Here is a 14934-nt window from a genome sequence, read left to right as displayed (position 1 = left end):
TTCTGACAGTTCACAATATTAAAGGCACATTGCATTTTACCTTATTAAAAATAGCTGCAAAAATATTCCCAGCCCCTCTCCCACCCACCCAATAAACATGCACTTCATTCCTGCCTTTCCCCCCCACCCCACCCCCCGAAATACTTGCCTTGAATATGTGACCTCCCCCCCTGCAAAGTTCAGAACCTTTTACCTTTAACCCTTCCCATCACCCCTTGGACCAATCAAGTAAGTTTGATCCCGCTCCTGCCGTCCTGCATTGAGAAAATTACCTCCTCCCCTCTCTCCACAGGTGTCACACCTCATTTCCCGGGACGAGGATCCAAAGGTGTGACAGGATGAAGATCGTGGCAGGCCCACAAGATCGTGGGTGAGTACGTAAATGTGTTAATTTAATTAATTTTATATGCTCATTGCAGTCCTGTCGCCGAGCAGTGGGGTGAGGTCCGCATTGAGGCCTCACTACCGCCGGCAAGATCGGGCCAGGTTCTGCAGGCGTCGAGGTCCATGGCAGGCCTCATCTGGGGCAATCTTCATGCCCCCCCCCATCCCCCCCAACTACGGATCCCAATGTCGAAGCCCCTATAAAATCCAGCCCCATGAGTGCAAATGCAATGCAAATCTCCCCACAGAAAAATCAGTTCCCTTAACAGAATGGTATGTTCATAGACCCATATTTTCACAGGCCTACAATTCCATTGACTCAAGGAAGCACTGGCCTTTTACCACTGTGAAGGGCAACCAATAGAGGGAAGAACAAACTACTGCCTCTGATAGTACACCTATATTATAAAATCTTCTTTACAAAGAAATATTTGATGAAGATTTTCCTCAGGGTCAGCAGATTTCAAACTGCATACATTTCCTATCACGTGATGTCGATTGAATTGAATTTCTTAAAGCTGATTCATTCGTGTCTGTTGGACTGCCATAAAGTTGGAACCTCCAAATAATACAATATTTTTGCATCCTTAACAGCTCCAAATTCAGCCAAGATGCAATTACAAAATTGCAGTGTAAATAGTTTGATGTGTTTCCGAATCCTGAGGCACCTTGTTTATTCTGTACAACTTTGCCATTGTCTGGCAAGACCTCAACCGCAATTTGAGGCCTGGGTAGAGTTCCCAAATCTGCAGCTTAGATTCCATTATGCAATGATGGAATGATCCGCATAAGATTGTCACAACACATTTTGGGGCAAGCCCAAGATCGACCCTTGCACTTTCAAAGTTTTAGTAGGATCAAAACAAGGACACTGTTTTTGCTTAGCCACTTGATGACAATCAACCTATTACAGTCATAAAATGGAGCAAACACACATTTTGAAATTGTCCTGTTTTCCAGCTGTTCAAATTCTAGATTCTGTTTCACTACCATCAGTCGTTAAATTTTAAAAAATGCTAATTCTTTGACTTGCCATTTCTCTCCTTGGTAGAAGACACAAAGTCACTATTTTCTTCCCATTTTGTACTTTGCTACTGCTAACTATGTTGCATTTACTTCACAGAACGGCTTCCAGTTTTCTAGTGATAGAGCTACAAAAGCCTCTCCATTTATATCACCTGACTCATTGATAGCCAGTAAAGATGGTGGAGAACTACGCTACTGTGTTGAGCAGCCAAGGTTCCTCTGGGATTCCACCAGACTCCAACCACAGGGACACTGATAGAACCCTCAGAAAACCCTCAGGAGTTTGGTTGTATCATTGTGGCAGCACCATTGTCTGTCCCATCCAAGGCAATTGACAGCGAGGGGTTAGAGCCAGGGAGTTCCAATTTCTTTGATTCAGTTTGGGCCTGACCTTTCAGTCACTAACAAATCCAATAAGGAATTGAAGAGAAACTTCTACACCCAGATGAGTGGTTAGAATGTGCAATTTGTTGCCACAATGAATAGTTGAGGTGAATAAAGTAAATGTGTTTGCGAGAAAGCCAGACAAGTACATGAGGGAAAAAGAAATAGAAGGATATGCTGAAAAGGTTAGATAACATAGGGTAGGAGGAAACTCGTGTGGAGCATAAACATTGTCATAAACCATTGGGCCAAATAACACTGCTGTAGATTCTATTTCATTCTGTCTAATCATATGAGAGAGGCACAAAAAAGGAAGGAAAGATAGAATAAAAGAGAGGAGGAATAATATGGAAAGAGATAATGAAGAGTAAAGAGGAATGAGGATAAAAGGGAATGATAAATACTGTGCGCAATAGAATTTCAGAGGGTGAGTGAATGAGAGAATGTAACACTGGTAATAGAAGAGGGATTGTGAGAGAAGGGTCTTTTGTCAGAGAGGAGGTATGAGAGACAATGGGAATGGCCAAGAGGTGAGGGAGAAAGAGATGTAATCATAGAGGGAATGTGACAGTACCATACAGATTTCTGGTAAGTAATTGAAAATAACACATGAAGAGCTTTGTTTCAAAAATTCTTCAATGTTGCACATATAGGGCTAGATTTTAAGAGCCCGCAAGCTCAAAAAATGGCAGCCCGCACATGCAGGCTGTACGCCAAAGAGCCGCCGCAATCTCAAGCACAGCGGCTTGCTTAAATAGCCAGGGCAGCCAAATCACAACCCCAATCTCGTGGAGGGGGTGGCTGTCTGTCCCCGGCAATGGCGTCAGCTGCCTAGGCACAGGTGCTGGTGCCATTTTAATAGGGCAGGCAGCCCTGCCGCCTAATTTAAATTTTTAAACGCATACCTCCCAAAATTAAATAAATAAATTTCTTATGGCCCTTTCCCACCCTCTCAATAATGATTACATTAACTATTTGTCCTCCCCTCCCCCCCAAAACACCTACCTTTTACATCGGACCTTCCCCCGCCTCAAACTGCACAAAGTTTGAAGCTCAATACTTCCCACCATCCCCTATACCCATTATGTGCATTTGACCCCATTCCCCCCCACACCCGCATAGCAAATCTTACTTCCTTCCCCCTCCCCACCAGTGTCATGCCAGCTTTCCCTGGACAGGGAATTGAAGGCACAGGAATTGAAGGCCGCTCTGAAGATCGCTGCGAGTCCATTAGATCCCAGGTAACTGGATTTAAATGCATTCATTTTATTCATTTAAATATTTAAATCCAGGTCCAATTGCCCAGCAGCAAGGGGGCTGCCTCACTGCCTCGCTGCCGGGAGGATCGGGCGGACCCGCCCAGACCCATCTACAGGCCCCCTCTCCATCACAGATCACAACGTTGAGGGCTTGGTAAAATCCAGCCCATAGTTACCGGGAGGATATCAATGAGCATCCTTGCAGTATTTGATTGATCAGGGTTCGATTGTATCAGTCTGTCCACTTATCTGTGTTCACTGTGTGTGATTGCTTAAGCCTACAGGTGAGGCTGCAGAGTCAAAAGTGAAACTAAGACACATAGCTAGAAGTTTCTGCAGAACACACACACTGGCTGCTCTCAAAGACATATACTGAAATCCTATAAGAGCCCTTACAGTTAATTGCTGTAAATAATCCAGTTGGTTATTTAACACAGTGTGATATATGCATTGCTCTGAGATTAATTCGGATATCAAAATTAAACCCAGTAACCCAGCGTAAACATAACAATCCTGATATACTGTAGTTGAAACTTATGATGTTTGTTTGGTATATATTTTATTTTTCAGGATGTTTAGCTTTGAAAAATTAAGGAAGGTAGATCACATACATTTAGGTTGCAGCCCATAATATGATTGGGTTGCAGAGAGATGATCTGATGCTGGTAGAGCTCTGCATGATCAACTTGTGGAACTACGTTTTGACCTCATATGGTGTGTTTGCGTGGTGTTGTTTAAAATATTCCACAGAATTATTTGAAAACCAGAGCACAAAACTAAGTTGTTCAGCTCAACATGTTGGTGCTTAGCCTTCACATGAGCAGTAATCCTAATCCTATGTATCTACATTTTTTCTCATATCCTTTTAATTCCTTTCCTGAAACCACCTATCTAACATATTCTTAAATGTAAACATGGTCTCCGCCTTATGTTAATTGTTAAGTCTACTAAGACTCCCAGCTCTCAATTGTATCTTGAGCCATTCAAACGTTATTGAAATACTATACATGTTACCTATTTTTTTCCTTCTGAAGTGTAGTGCTTTTCATTTGTCTGCATTAAAGGTCATCTGCCATTGTGCTGCCAGTTTACACGTCTTGTCTAACTCATGAGCCCTGAGGAATCCAACTGGGCACGCCCTCTCTCCAATCTGATGTAACTTCTCTAACTCATCGTTTCTTATCTTTCAACCTGTTTTTTTAATCCCTGCTTAATGTTTATCCTGAATCTCCAGAGCTTTGAGTTTAATTAATATGCTCTGCCAAAACTTTGCCAAAAATTGTTTCAGAAGTCATATCAGAAGCCTTACCACAGTCCATTTAGGTCGCAGGAAGTTAGTCAGATGGGAACTTCCCTTTCTGAATCAATGTTAACTCGGTTACTGGGGTACAAGTCTTTCTCAAGTTTACACCTGATAATTGATCCCATTATTTTACATGGAATGGGAGTTAGAAAATGGTTTTGTCATTATCTGTGTTAGTTTTGTTACCTTACTTAAATATGAGTACTATATTGGCCTGTTACCAATGTCTTGTTACCTCCCCAGTGCCCAACGCCTCCCTTTATAATAACAATGTGCATTTATATAGCATCTTTAATGTAAAGACAAAAGTCCCATGGCTCTTCACAGAAGTGTAATCAGACAAAAGTAGATGCCAAGCCAAAGAAGGAGGGGTAACTAAAAAGTTGGAAAAGAGGCAAGCTTTAAGGAGAGTCTTAAAAGGAGAAGAGAGAGGTAATAATGTTCAGGAAGTCAATCCAGAGCATACGGCCCAGACAGCTGAAGGCATGGCCACCAATGGTGGAATGAAGGGGGGGAGGGGGTGATCCGCAAGAGGATGGTGTTGGAGAGATGAAGAGTTCTTGAAGGGTTGTAAACTGGAGAGCTAAAGGGGTGATGCCGTTAAGGGATTTAAACACGAGGATAAACATTTTAAATTTAAGACGTCGGGGGTCAGGAGTTATTGTAATTCAGTGAGCACAGGAGTGATAAATCAATGGGATTTGATGGTGATAGGATACAGAAAGCAATGTTTTGGGTGAGCTTAAGCGTGGAATAGGAATCCAAACAGGAGAACATTGCAAAGGTCGAGCCTGGAGATGAGAAAAGCATAGATGATGGATTTCAGCAGCAGATGGGCTGAGGTAGGGGCAGAGGTGGGTGATGTGATGGAGTTGGATGTTGAAGGCCTTTGTGATGAAGAGAATATAGTGTTGGAAGCTCAGCTCAGGGTCAAATAAGACATAGAAATCGTCAGTGCTTCACAAAGGTTCTTTCATTACTCTGGGATAAATATAATTTAGCCGAGAGAATTTATGTATTTCAAACAATTAGCCTGTATACAGCTTCCATCTCATTTATAACAAAGGCATTGATTTTACATGAGATATCATTGTTTGGACTGGGCATGTTGCTCACATCTTCCCTTGTGAATTCTTGGTTGTCATTCAAAGTATTTGCTGTTTTGCGCTCATCCTTAGTTTCAAACCAATTTGCATCTTTAATTATGTTTACCTCTTCTCTGACTTCCCTCTTGCTGTTGTGTAACTGATTTTTTTTTATTGCTATGCGTATCTTCAGTAGGTTTGTTATTTTCCAGGGCTTTCTTTGCCTTGAACACTTTTTTTGATGTATTTCTGCAAAATGTCCCTTCTCCCTGCAGGATTTGTATACGCCACTTTTAGATTCTCATAGATTCATAGATATCATAGAGATTGTAGCATGGAAGGAAGCCATTTGGCCCATTGTTCTGTACCAGCCAGTAACTAGCCATCCAGCCTAATCCTATTTTCCAGCTCTTGGTCTATAGCCTTTTAGGTTATGGAAATTCAAGTGCATATTCAAGTTATGAGGGTTTCTGCCTCTCCCATCCTTTCAGGCAGTGAGTTCCAGATCCCCACCACCTTCTGGGTGAAAAAAATTTCCCTTGAATCCCTCCTACCTCTTACCCTAAATCTATGCCCCGTGGTTATGGATCCCTGAGTGAGGCCTTCCTATCCACTTTATCTGCACCCCTCATTAATTTATACACTTCAATTAGGTCTACCCTCAGCCTCCTCTGTTCCAAAGAAAACAATCCTAACCTATCCAATCTTTCTTCATAACTAATCTGTATATCTATTTTTATTTTACTTTTAATTTCTTTGCTGCCCTATTTAGGGTAACGTTTGTTTTGTATGAGCTTATTGCTTTTGGCAATGTATTTTCCTACATGCTTGGCTTTATACCTTTAAAGATGTTCCGTTCGTTATCCTGTGAACAGCCTCCACAATTCTATTTGCTTTAGTTGTTCCCAGATCTCATTGAATTTAGCCCTTTTAAAATTATACACTGTGGTCCTGGTTGCCTTCAGTATTTCCAGCTCCTCAATCATATTTAACTTTATCATTCTGTGGTCACTGTTCCTCACCCTTCTCCGGTGCTATGACTTCCATTCCCTTTATATTTTCTGGGTCATTTACGATTACCAGATCAAAATGAGAATTGACGCTCATGGTTTCCTAACACATTGGGCCTAGAAAGTACATATCTACCAATACTGACTCTAATCAACTTGGATTTTCTCAGTACATACTTGATCGATTGAAGTCTCTCATTAGAATATCTTTCCTGTTCTCACGTACTAATCCTATATCTGCATCGAGCAAATTGTTCTCCTTTTCTATGCTGACTTAGTGACCCCAGAAACCTAAGTTTGGCTGCGCACTTAATGCACTTAAACTCTCTAGCTTTAGGTACATGGGATGTGTCCCTGTAGGGAGAGATTGTGCACTCTATATAGTACCAGCAGAAACCCTACAGGTTCAAATTACTCAGTAGCTTGGTGTGAAGACTCAAACTGAGTGATAGATTCTGTGCTTATCAGAACACCTGGCTGTAAAGCCTGGCTTCCTGACCTGAATCCGAGCAAACCGACATGTGTTGGGTTCGAGTCGGGTCTGGTCTATATTCTGTGTCCAACATTTGGGCATGGGTCGGGCTGGACTGTACTGTTTTGTTTGTATTGTTTTCTTTTTAATCTATGTTTTAATGCAATTTTTTTCTGTACCGATAACCATTTCAGAGTTCAGGGGTGGAAACATGATTCGAGAGATTGTGAGAAAGATGAGTACAGACTCGGGAAGCGACATCGCATTTACTGACTTTTGAGAGAAAAGGGAGTTTGGAGGTGGGCGGTACTTCACCCCTGAAATGTCAATCAGAACAAAAGAAGAAAGACTTGCATTTATATAGTGCCTTTCTCATCCACAGAACGTCTCAAAGTGCTTTACAGCTTATGAAGTACTTTTTGATGTATTGTAGGAAACATGGTAGCCAATTTTGTGCACAGCAAGCTCCCACAAACAGCAATGTAATAATGACCAGATCATTTTTTGTGATGTTGATTGAGGGGCAAATATTAGCCAGGACTTTGGGGATAACTCTTGCCACAATAGTCAGAATTTCATTCCCACATTGATAACATCTCTTGCCAGAAAGAAAATGGAAGTTAGTTAGGGTCTGACATTCTTAAATTCAATATTAAGACCAAAGGGCTACTTGTAAATAGATTGTGTTAACAATGGCATTTTATTCTCTGCAGCTTGCGTTTGAAGACAGATCAATCGACTCTATCAGGACGGGTTGGAGAACGGCCAACAGATTTTATTCTTTCTGCTGTCTACAGATGAGCTTTTTTTTAAAGCTTACTGATTTCCACAGATCCGGGTTGCTGTTACAGTATCGCACTAATTTGCACAATTCAATATTGCACAATATGTAGGGGGGAAACGAGCTCCACTGTGACAAAATTCTCCAGCCATAAACGAATGAAAGATGAAGTTGATGTGAAATCCGGGGGGAACTCCAAAATAACTACTGCTGACTCTGATCTGGTCAATTAAATGAAGTGTAAATGGAAGGGTTGGGCGCTAGGGCGTGGATTATTAACAGGGCAGCAGGCGATAATGTAAATCTGCGGTGCGATGTGAGCCTCGCATAACCCGTGCTCCCTTCTAAACCTCTTCAGAGAGGGAAGAGAAAGGAAGGTGCCGTTTTCCGGCTGGGATCCAAGAGCCGGTGATACAGAGTCCGGGCTGCGGGCGGGGTCTGGGGTGCTTGCTGAAGGAAGTCGGAGAGAATAATAAGTGTGTGATCCTCGGAGAAACTGCAGCCAGTGCCTGGTGAAAACTTTTGGCGACACTCTTGATTATTGAGCGGGGGAGAGAGACGGAGACAATACAATCTCCTGACTCCCCATACCTAACCATTGTGTGTGTAATCTGGGGGAGGGGAAAAGCACCATCTGTTTGGACACAAAGGCAGGAGCACTCAAAAATCCTCCAATGTATCTGTGTAACTGTCAGTTCCCCCTGTAAATTCCGTAAGAGAAACGGCCGAAAATAAGCCAGAGGTGTTGAATGATTTGTCGAAAGGATAAAGTCAGGGTGAGGTTATGGAAAAAGTAGGGTGAAGATTCAGCATGCTGTGAGCAAAGGAGGCGCATATTATTTACTGCACGAATATATTTGTGGCAAACGAAAAAACGTTTATTTGTCAAACATTTACCAAAAAAGCTATGGTTCATACATCCCACATCAGGAGCTCATTAATAGGGAGTCGCCCTCGGCAATTCTGTTGCCTCTAAAGTTAACGCATTGGGGAGATAACCTGCCCGAGTAAAACCAGGTCGATCTGATCGGAGATAGAGTGGGAGACTGAATTGTAAATATTTCACCACTTAAGAGTCTGCAGAGATCGGAGCCCGTCCCCTGTCAACTGCATGAAATAAGCAAGTGGAATTGGTTGGATGTTTTCTACGTTATAATTCCAAGCTTTTTTTTTGCTTCCCCCTTCCAGCTCCGCCCCTTTATAGTTTCCAAGTGGAAAACTCTCTCCGTTCCCAGTGACTGTCCTGGTGCTGAACCAAAGTGTCGAGAGTTTCAGGATGGTCGCTTCTGGAGCCCTCGTCCTCCTGATCCTCCTCACACACGGGGAGACCTCTCTCCCCACCGTCCAGGGGCAGCAAGTGCAGACCCCATCTCAACATGCTGCACCATCCAGTGCTGAATCGATGGCTCCCACTGCCCCCCACAAAGTCGCCAGTTCTGCCAGCCAGGGGATCTTCAACGCCAGCATCTCGGATCAAAACGGGACCCGGGGGCTGAACCGCCCGATGTGCAAACAGCGAACGGAGATTAAGGGCACCTTCAAATACATCAACACCGTCGTCTCCTGCCTGGTGTTCGTGGTGGGGATCATCGGCAACTCGACCCTGCTGAGAATAATTTACAAAAACAAGTACATGAGGAATGGACCGAATATCCTGATCGCCAGCCTGGCTTTGGGGGACTTGCTGCACATCATCATCGACATCCCCATCACTGTATACAAGGTAAGGCACATGGGCAAGGGATAGGGTCAAAGGAAACTTCTCATCCAACATCCTCTCTTAGTGGCACCCGGAGTAGACAGAGGCAACCCCAATGGTATTGAGATGGATCAAAGTACACATTGCAGCTATTGGGGGGATATTGCCATTTGGGCAATGGAAATTTATTTTTACACTTTAAATATATTTCCATCTTTATCTGATCAGATTCATTACCAAATCTGTGCATGTCACTCTACCACAATGAATCTATTAGCTGCTGAATACAAACGCTGCAAGTAGACTGATTCACACATGTTTAAAGTACAGTTAAACCAGTTTAACTTGCATCTACGCGCAAATCGGTTTTGGATGGTGCGTGTAGCTCTGGGATGAAATTTTGCTGTCAACAAATTAAAACCAAGGACGCGCGAGACCTTTCCGGAATACCATCTCATTTCCTTGGGATTTGCACCAGCCGGATTATAACTCCAGTCCCAGGTATAAAAAAGTGCCCCAATCCCTCTCTGTTGGATCTGCTGGGTACTTTGTATCTTTTCAATGACGTTTGCCCTCTTTCCTCATCAGAAAAATGTGTAAATTGACCAGATTTTGCTGTCAAACTTTCGGTAAATACAGCAACGTTCGGCTTCGCCAAAACGGCATCTCACTGCGTGACTCACCATTGAAATGCCTTGAACAATGTGATGTTTCTGTTTTTTGAGTAGTAAACTCGCCACAAAAAGCTAAGTGCTGTCTCTTCCAGTCTTAATGATGTGTTAAGTGTTAATTACTGATAGTCAACTTCTCTGGCACTGAAAATTAACTTAAGTATTGAGTGTCATTCCTTCAGGTTTTAATTGTTGTTTGAGATTTTAAAAATGTAAAATGTAACATTTTTTACTGCTCCTTTCTGTCTTTTCTCTCTCTTGCCTAATCCAATCTTTCTTTCCCTCTCTTTGTTTCTGTACCTGATTTGACATTGAATTCAACCAGTTTAATTTACATTTCCTTCTCAGTTCTTGTGTGGTTAATTTCACAATCCTTCAATCTGATTGGTTAAAGGGATACACATTTGCTTGCCCTGTTTCCTCAGGCTCCAGATGCGCTGTTTCTCTCACTGCCCCAATATCAACTCACACTTACAGCAAGATGCCATGCAATAAATTAAAAATCTAGCTAGTCTAACATGTCTAACTAGTGGCAGATTTAGTGGTTATATGTCCTGTACAGGAAAATCTGGGCCAATATGTATTTGCATAATTCTTACATGATCGGCAAATGTGAGTTACTGTCCAGCACAGCCTATAGTATAACTCAAGTTTTGCCAGCTGCATTTTGTATTTTATTGCTAAAAATATTAGATCCGCATTGTTGTATAATTGCACTCTTAAACATTGATTTGTGTATGCAAGTCGAGTTTGCATTCTAGTTTCCTCTTTGTTAGAAAATAGGGCAATCCCTTTGACAATCAGCTAAGAAAATGTTAGATAACTTTTAATGAGACAATCTGGCATAATGTGTGGGAATGACAAAAACCACCATTAATAATGATCCTTCAACATTTTTCATGCAGCAAAGAGATACTTAACTGGTATCATTACCCAGCTGTGACATGTGCAAATCTTTATTTGAAACAACTAGATGGAAATTGCCAAAATCCCAGTTGATCCTGGCAGTGCATTTCCTGGTGCGTGGCCACTATATTGTAAAAGGAGTCAGAAAGGAATGCACACAATTCAGTTTCAATGAACAATATGCTTTATCCGAAGGCTCTAAACACAATTACTATGCAAAGCATTTCTGTTTTAATTTTAAACTGTGCAAATTATGGATGTGTATCTTTATAGGAAGCTGCATCATTTTTGGCACCCAGCAAAAGTAAGGATTATTAAGTATTATCAGAGTTTATTTGCCGCAAATTATTGTTAGAGATAATGTTTCTACATTTCCATTCTACTGGTGCTTTCCTGTACATGTACTGCACGTGCACTTTTCATGGGTGTGTTTCACCTTAAACATCATATGTTGTTTAAAATGACAATATATTAATATTTTGCATTATGTACCCATTAAATATTTGGATTGTTAATACATTCAGCTATCAGATGTCAGTGATGATGATACCCTGAGGTTTATCAGGAAATGCTGCTTTCATTGGAAATACTAACTTCGTTCCAATACAACAGTTAACATTTGCTCATATTAAAAATGCTTGTTCAGCTTTGTAGATGGTAGGGAATTTAATGAAATACCTACGCTTCTGCAGTGGGAAGATTGTGGAAATGATGTATAATTTAAGTAAAGCAACAATTACTGTTCCTCAAAATATGACTTTTTCTGAATCCACATTTGCTTTTTGTTTTTTGCTTTATTATATTTTCTCCCTCTTCAAAGCATCTTTCATTTTGTTTGCCTCTGAATCTGAATACAGTGAAATTTATGGTAGGAAAGTTCAATCCATCTTTTGTTTACTGTAGTTTCACTGTGAACCAAGGTTTATTACCACACTATAAATCGTGAAACTGTGTATACTTAAAATAAGTGTAATCACCTGGCTTTTAAAACACAAGTGTGGTATCACTTAACTGCATGCTTCTTGATTTACCTTAATAAATATATTTAATATCCTATTTTCATCCTTGATGTTGTCCTGCACTATTGATCTTGGTCCTTGTACTCCACGCTTCCACCCATCCCCACTCCCATAAACGCACCATTCAATATTCTCTGAATGACGGGGACATTATCACTGGACTCATCTTAGATGTGATAATTTTAATCATGAGTCAACCATACATGTGCAGCAGTTCATGCCAAGATCTTCTCTGCATCCGCCCCAGCTAGTAAAATTGAGATGCAGCATGGCAGTGCCTAGAGTCTGAAAATAGAATGAAAGTGGTAATAGGCTATACCGATTTTGTAAGCCATCTTAACCATAGGAAAGCCTCCAAGCTGAGGTAGTAAAGTGAAACTATCTGGTGAATATGAATAAAAACATTAAACTTCCAATTACCAAAGGATTTGGTATTTGTGCCTGAACTGATATATAATAGCCTCTGTGCTAAATCAATTATAGTTCTTGTGACTATTCCTTTAAGATATCAGTATAGATTTGCATTTCTTGTCTCTTCTGGCACTTTTACCATGTTCCTCTTCTTCTCCCTTGTAAACAACAACTACATCAATTACAGACCGAACATAAAAGTTCTACTAAATGCTTCCAAAGTGTTTCCATGCATTTATGTGTACAATCCTTGCCAACACAATCTGCACACATTCACAAAACTGACAGTGGGCAAATTAGAACTGCTGTGCTCCATAACATGAAATCTATTTGAAAGAGAAATAAAATCCTGTAGGTCCCACTTCCTTAGCTGTTCACTCCCTCTGCTTCTGCTACAAAAGGTGCATTTAATTTACAAGGATCACTTAAAACCATACCTTCCTACCGTGTGGGCTCTATTGTTGTAGCAATACTTTGAAATCTTCACGATCATTAAGTCAACTCTTGGCAAATTTGACATTCAGATTAGTATTCACTTTCAATTATCTCTCTCTCCCACCACTACATAATTTGTTAATGATTGCTATTTAAAAGTCCTTAACAAGCAAATTCTGCTTTACATTTCAATAACCTTATTGGTCATTTTTGGATTTAAAAAGATCTGAAAAGCAGTACTATACATCATCACAATCAATATATATTTATATAGCACCTTTAATGTCAAGAAACGTCCAAGACATTTCACAGATGCATTAATAAAGGATGCTAAGCCTAACAAGGAGAGATTAGAAGGGATGACCACAAGCTGAGTCAATGAATTGGGTTGTAATTAAATCCTAATGGAGAAGAGGAAGATGAAGAGGCTGAGAGGTGAAGAGGGAATTTCAGAGCATGGTGCATAGTCAGAGAAAAGGAAAGTTTGTTGGGGAAGCTTGTAGCACAGCAGAACGTTAAAGAAATAGGAAGAGGCAAGACAATGGCAGGATTTAAATTTAAGAATAAGAATTTTAAGTTTAAGTTATTGCGGGCTGAGGAGTCGATGTTGGTTAGTGAGGACAGGGATGATGGGCGAGCAAACAGGATAGGACATGGGCAACATTGTTTTGGATATGCTGAAGTTTTTTGAGGCAATAATCAAGATTGGAGGTAACTAATGCAAGGAAAAGTGTTTCTGCAATAGATAGGCTGAGGTAGGGGAAGAGGCAGATGATATTAGGGAGGTGGAAGTGTGCGGTCTTTGTGATGGAAGCTCAGATTAGGATCAAATGGGATGCTGAGTTGTTGGGAGTCTGGTTCAGGGAGAGGTACATAGTCTCAAAGACTTGGAAAAAGAGAGGTTTTGGAGGAGGAAGCTGTGCTTTACCGTGCCCAAGGCTGTAGTGAGGTCGAAGAGGACAAAGAGGATTAATACTTCATAATATCATAGTCACAGGCACAGATAATGTTGTTTGCAACTTTGGTTATGACCATTTTGGCATTGTGGCAGGGATGGAAATCTAAATGGAGAGGTTGCAGGAGAGATGGACACAAATCTAGGTTGCAATAATACATTCAAGACGTTGGAGAAGAAAGGAAATTTGGAAGTGGGATGTTAGTTTGCAACGGCAAAGGTGTTGAAAATGGACTTTGTGGGGTTGGGTTTGATGGTGGATTTGAAAGAGAGGGAGACAGAATCTATGGAGTGGAAACCATTAGCTAGTGTCGTGGCCAGGAGAGAAGCTGGGTGGTGAAAAGTTTAGTGGGAGTGGGGTTGAGGGAGTTGGAAGTGGATCTCACAGATGAGATGAGTTTGGAGGGGACATGGAGGGGCATGAGAAAGAAACATCAGTATGTATTCCATTAGCACCACCTACCCAAATTGACTCATGTTTAGTCATTACAAAGCTCTTATAAAAAAAAAAGTAACCTGTTGAAACTGTGGCATTGAACGCATAAAGGTCTGAATGAATTTTTGGTTTTGTTGCACTTTCATTGTAATCTTTGCCTCACCCAACAGCTGTACAGGTGGAGATGCTGCCTGATTGTTTCCTTGCATGAATGGGACAGGAAACTAAGAAATGGGCTGATTGAAAAGAGATAATGTAAATTTCAACATAAAAAAGAGACTCACATTTATATGGGGCCTTTCATGACCACTATATGTCCCACAGCACTTTACAGCCAATCAACCACTTTTGAAATGTAGTCACGATCGTAATGTAGGAAATGTACACAGCAAGTGCCCACAAACAGCAATGTGATAATGTATCGATAACCTGTTTTTGTGATGTTGATTGAAGGATATATACTGGCCAGGACATCAGGGATAACTCTGCTGTTCTTCTTCAAAATAGTGCCATGGGATCTTTTATATCCACCTGAAAGAGCAGGCATTTGTAACAATGTAGCACACCCTCAATGCTACACTGGAGCACCAGCCTTGATTTTTGCACTCAGGTCATGGAGTGGAACTTGAACCTACAACACTGTGGCTCAGATGCAAGAGTGCTACCAACTGAGCCACAGCTGACCCATGTGAAATGTG

General features: G+C 41.2%; 1 protein-coding gene across 1 annotated transcript in view; it reads left to right on the top strand.

Annotated features, from left to right (window-relative positions):
- Positions 1 to 8046: 8046 nt before the first annotated feature.
- LOC137371547 (endothelin receptor type B-like) overlaps positions 8047 to 14934 on the top strand; it is a 48054-nt gene continuing 41166 nt past the window's right edge. Inside the window, exons 1-2 of the mRNA XM_068034355.1 lie at positions 8047 to 8216; positions 8893 to 9427. Of these exons, the coding sequence (XP_067890456.1) occupies positions 8981 to 9427 (447 nt within the window). The 5' untranslated portion in view covers positions 8047 to 8216; positions 8893 to 8980. The remainder of the gene's footprint in view (positions 8217 to 8892; positions 9428 to 14934) is intronic.

This window comes from Heterodontus francisci, chromosome 6 (genome assembly GCF_036365525.1).
Source record: "Heterodontus francisci isolate sHetFra1 chromosome 6, sHetFra1.hap1, whole genome shotgun sequence".
In the NCBI taxonomy this organism is placed as follows: domain Eukaryota; kingdom Metazoa; phylum Chordata; class Chondrichthyes; order Heterodontiformes; family Heterodontidae; genus Heterodontus; species Heterodontus francisci.
This window is presented reverse-complemented; position numbering and strand designations above follow the sequence as displayed.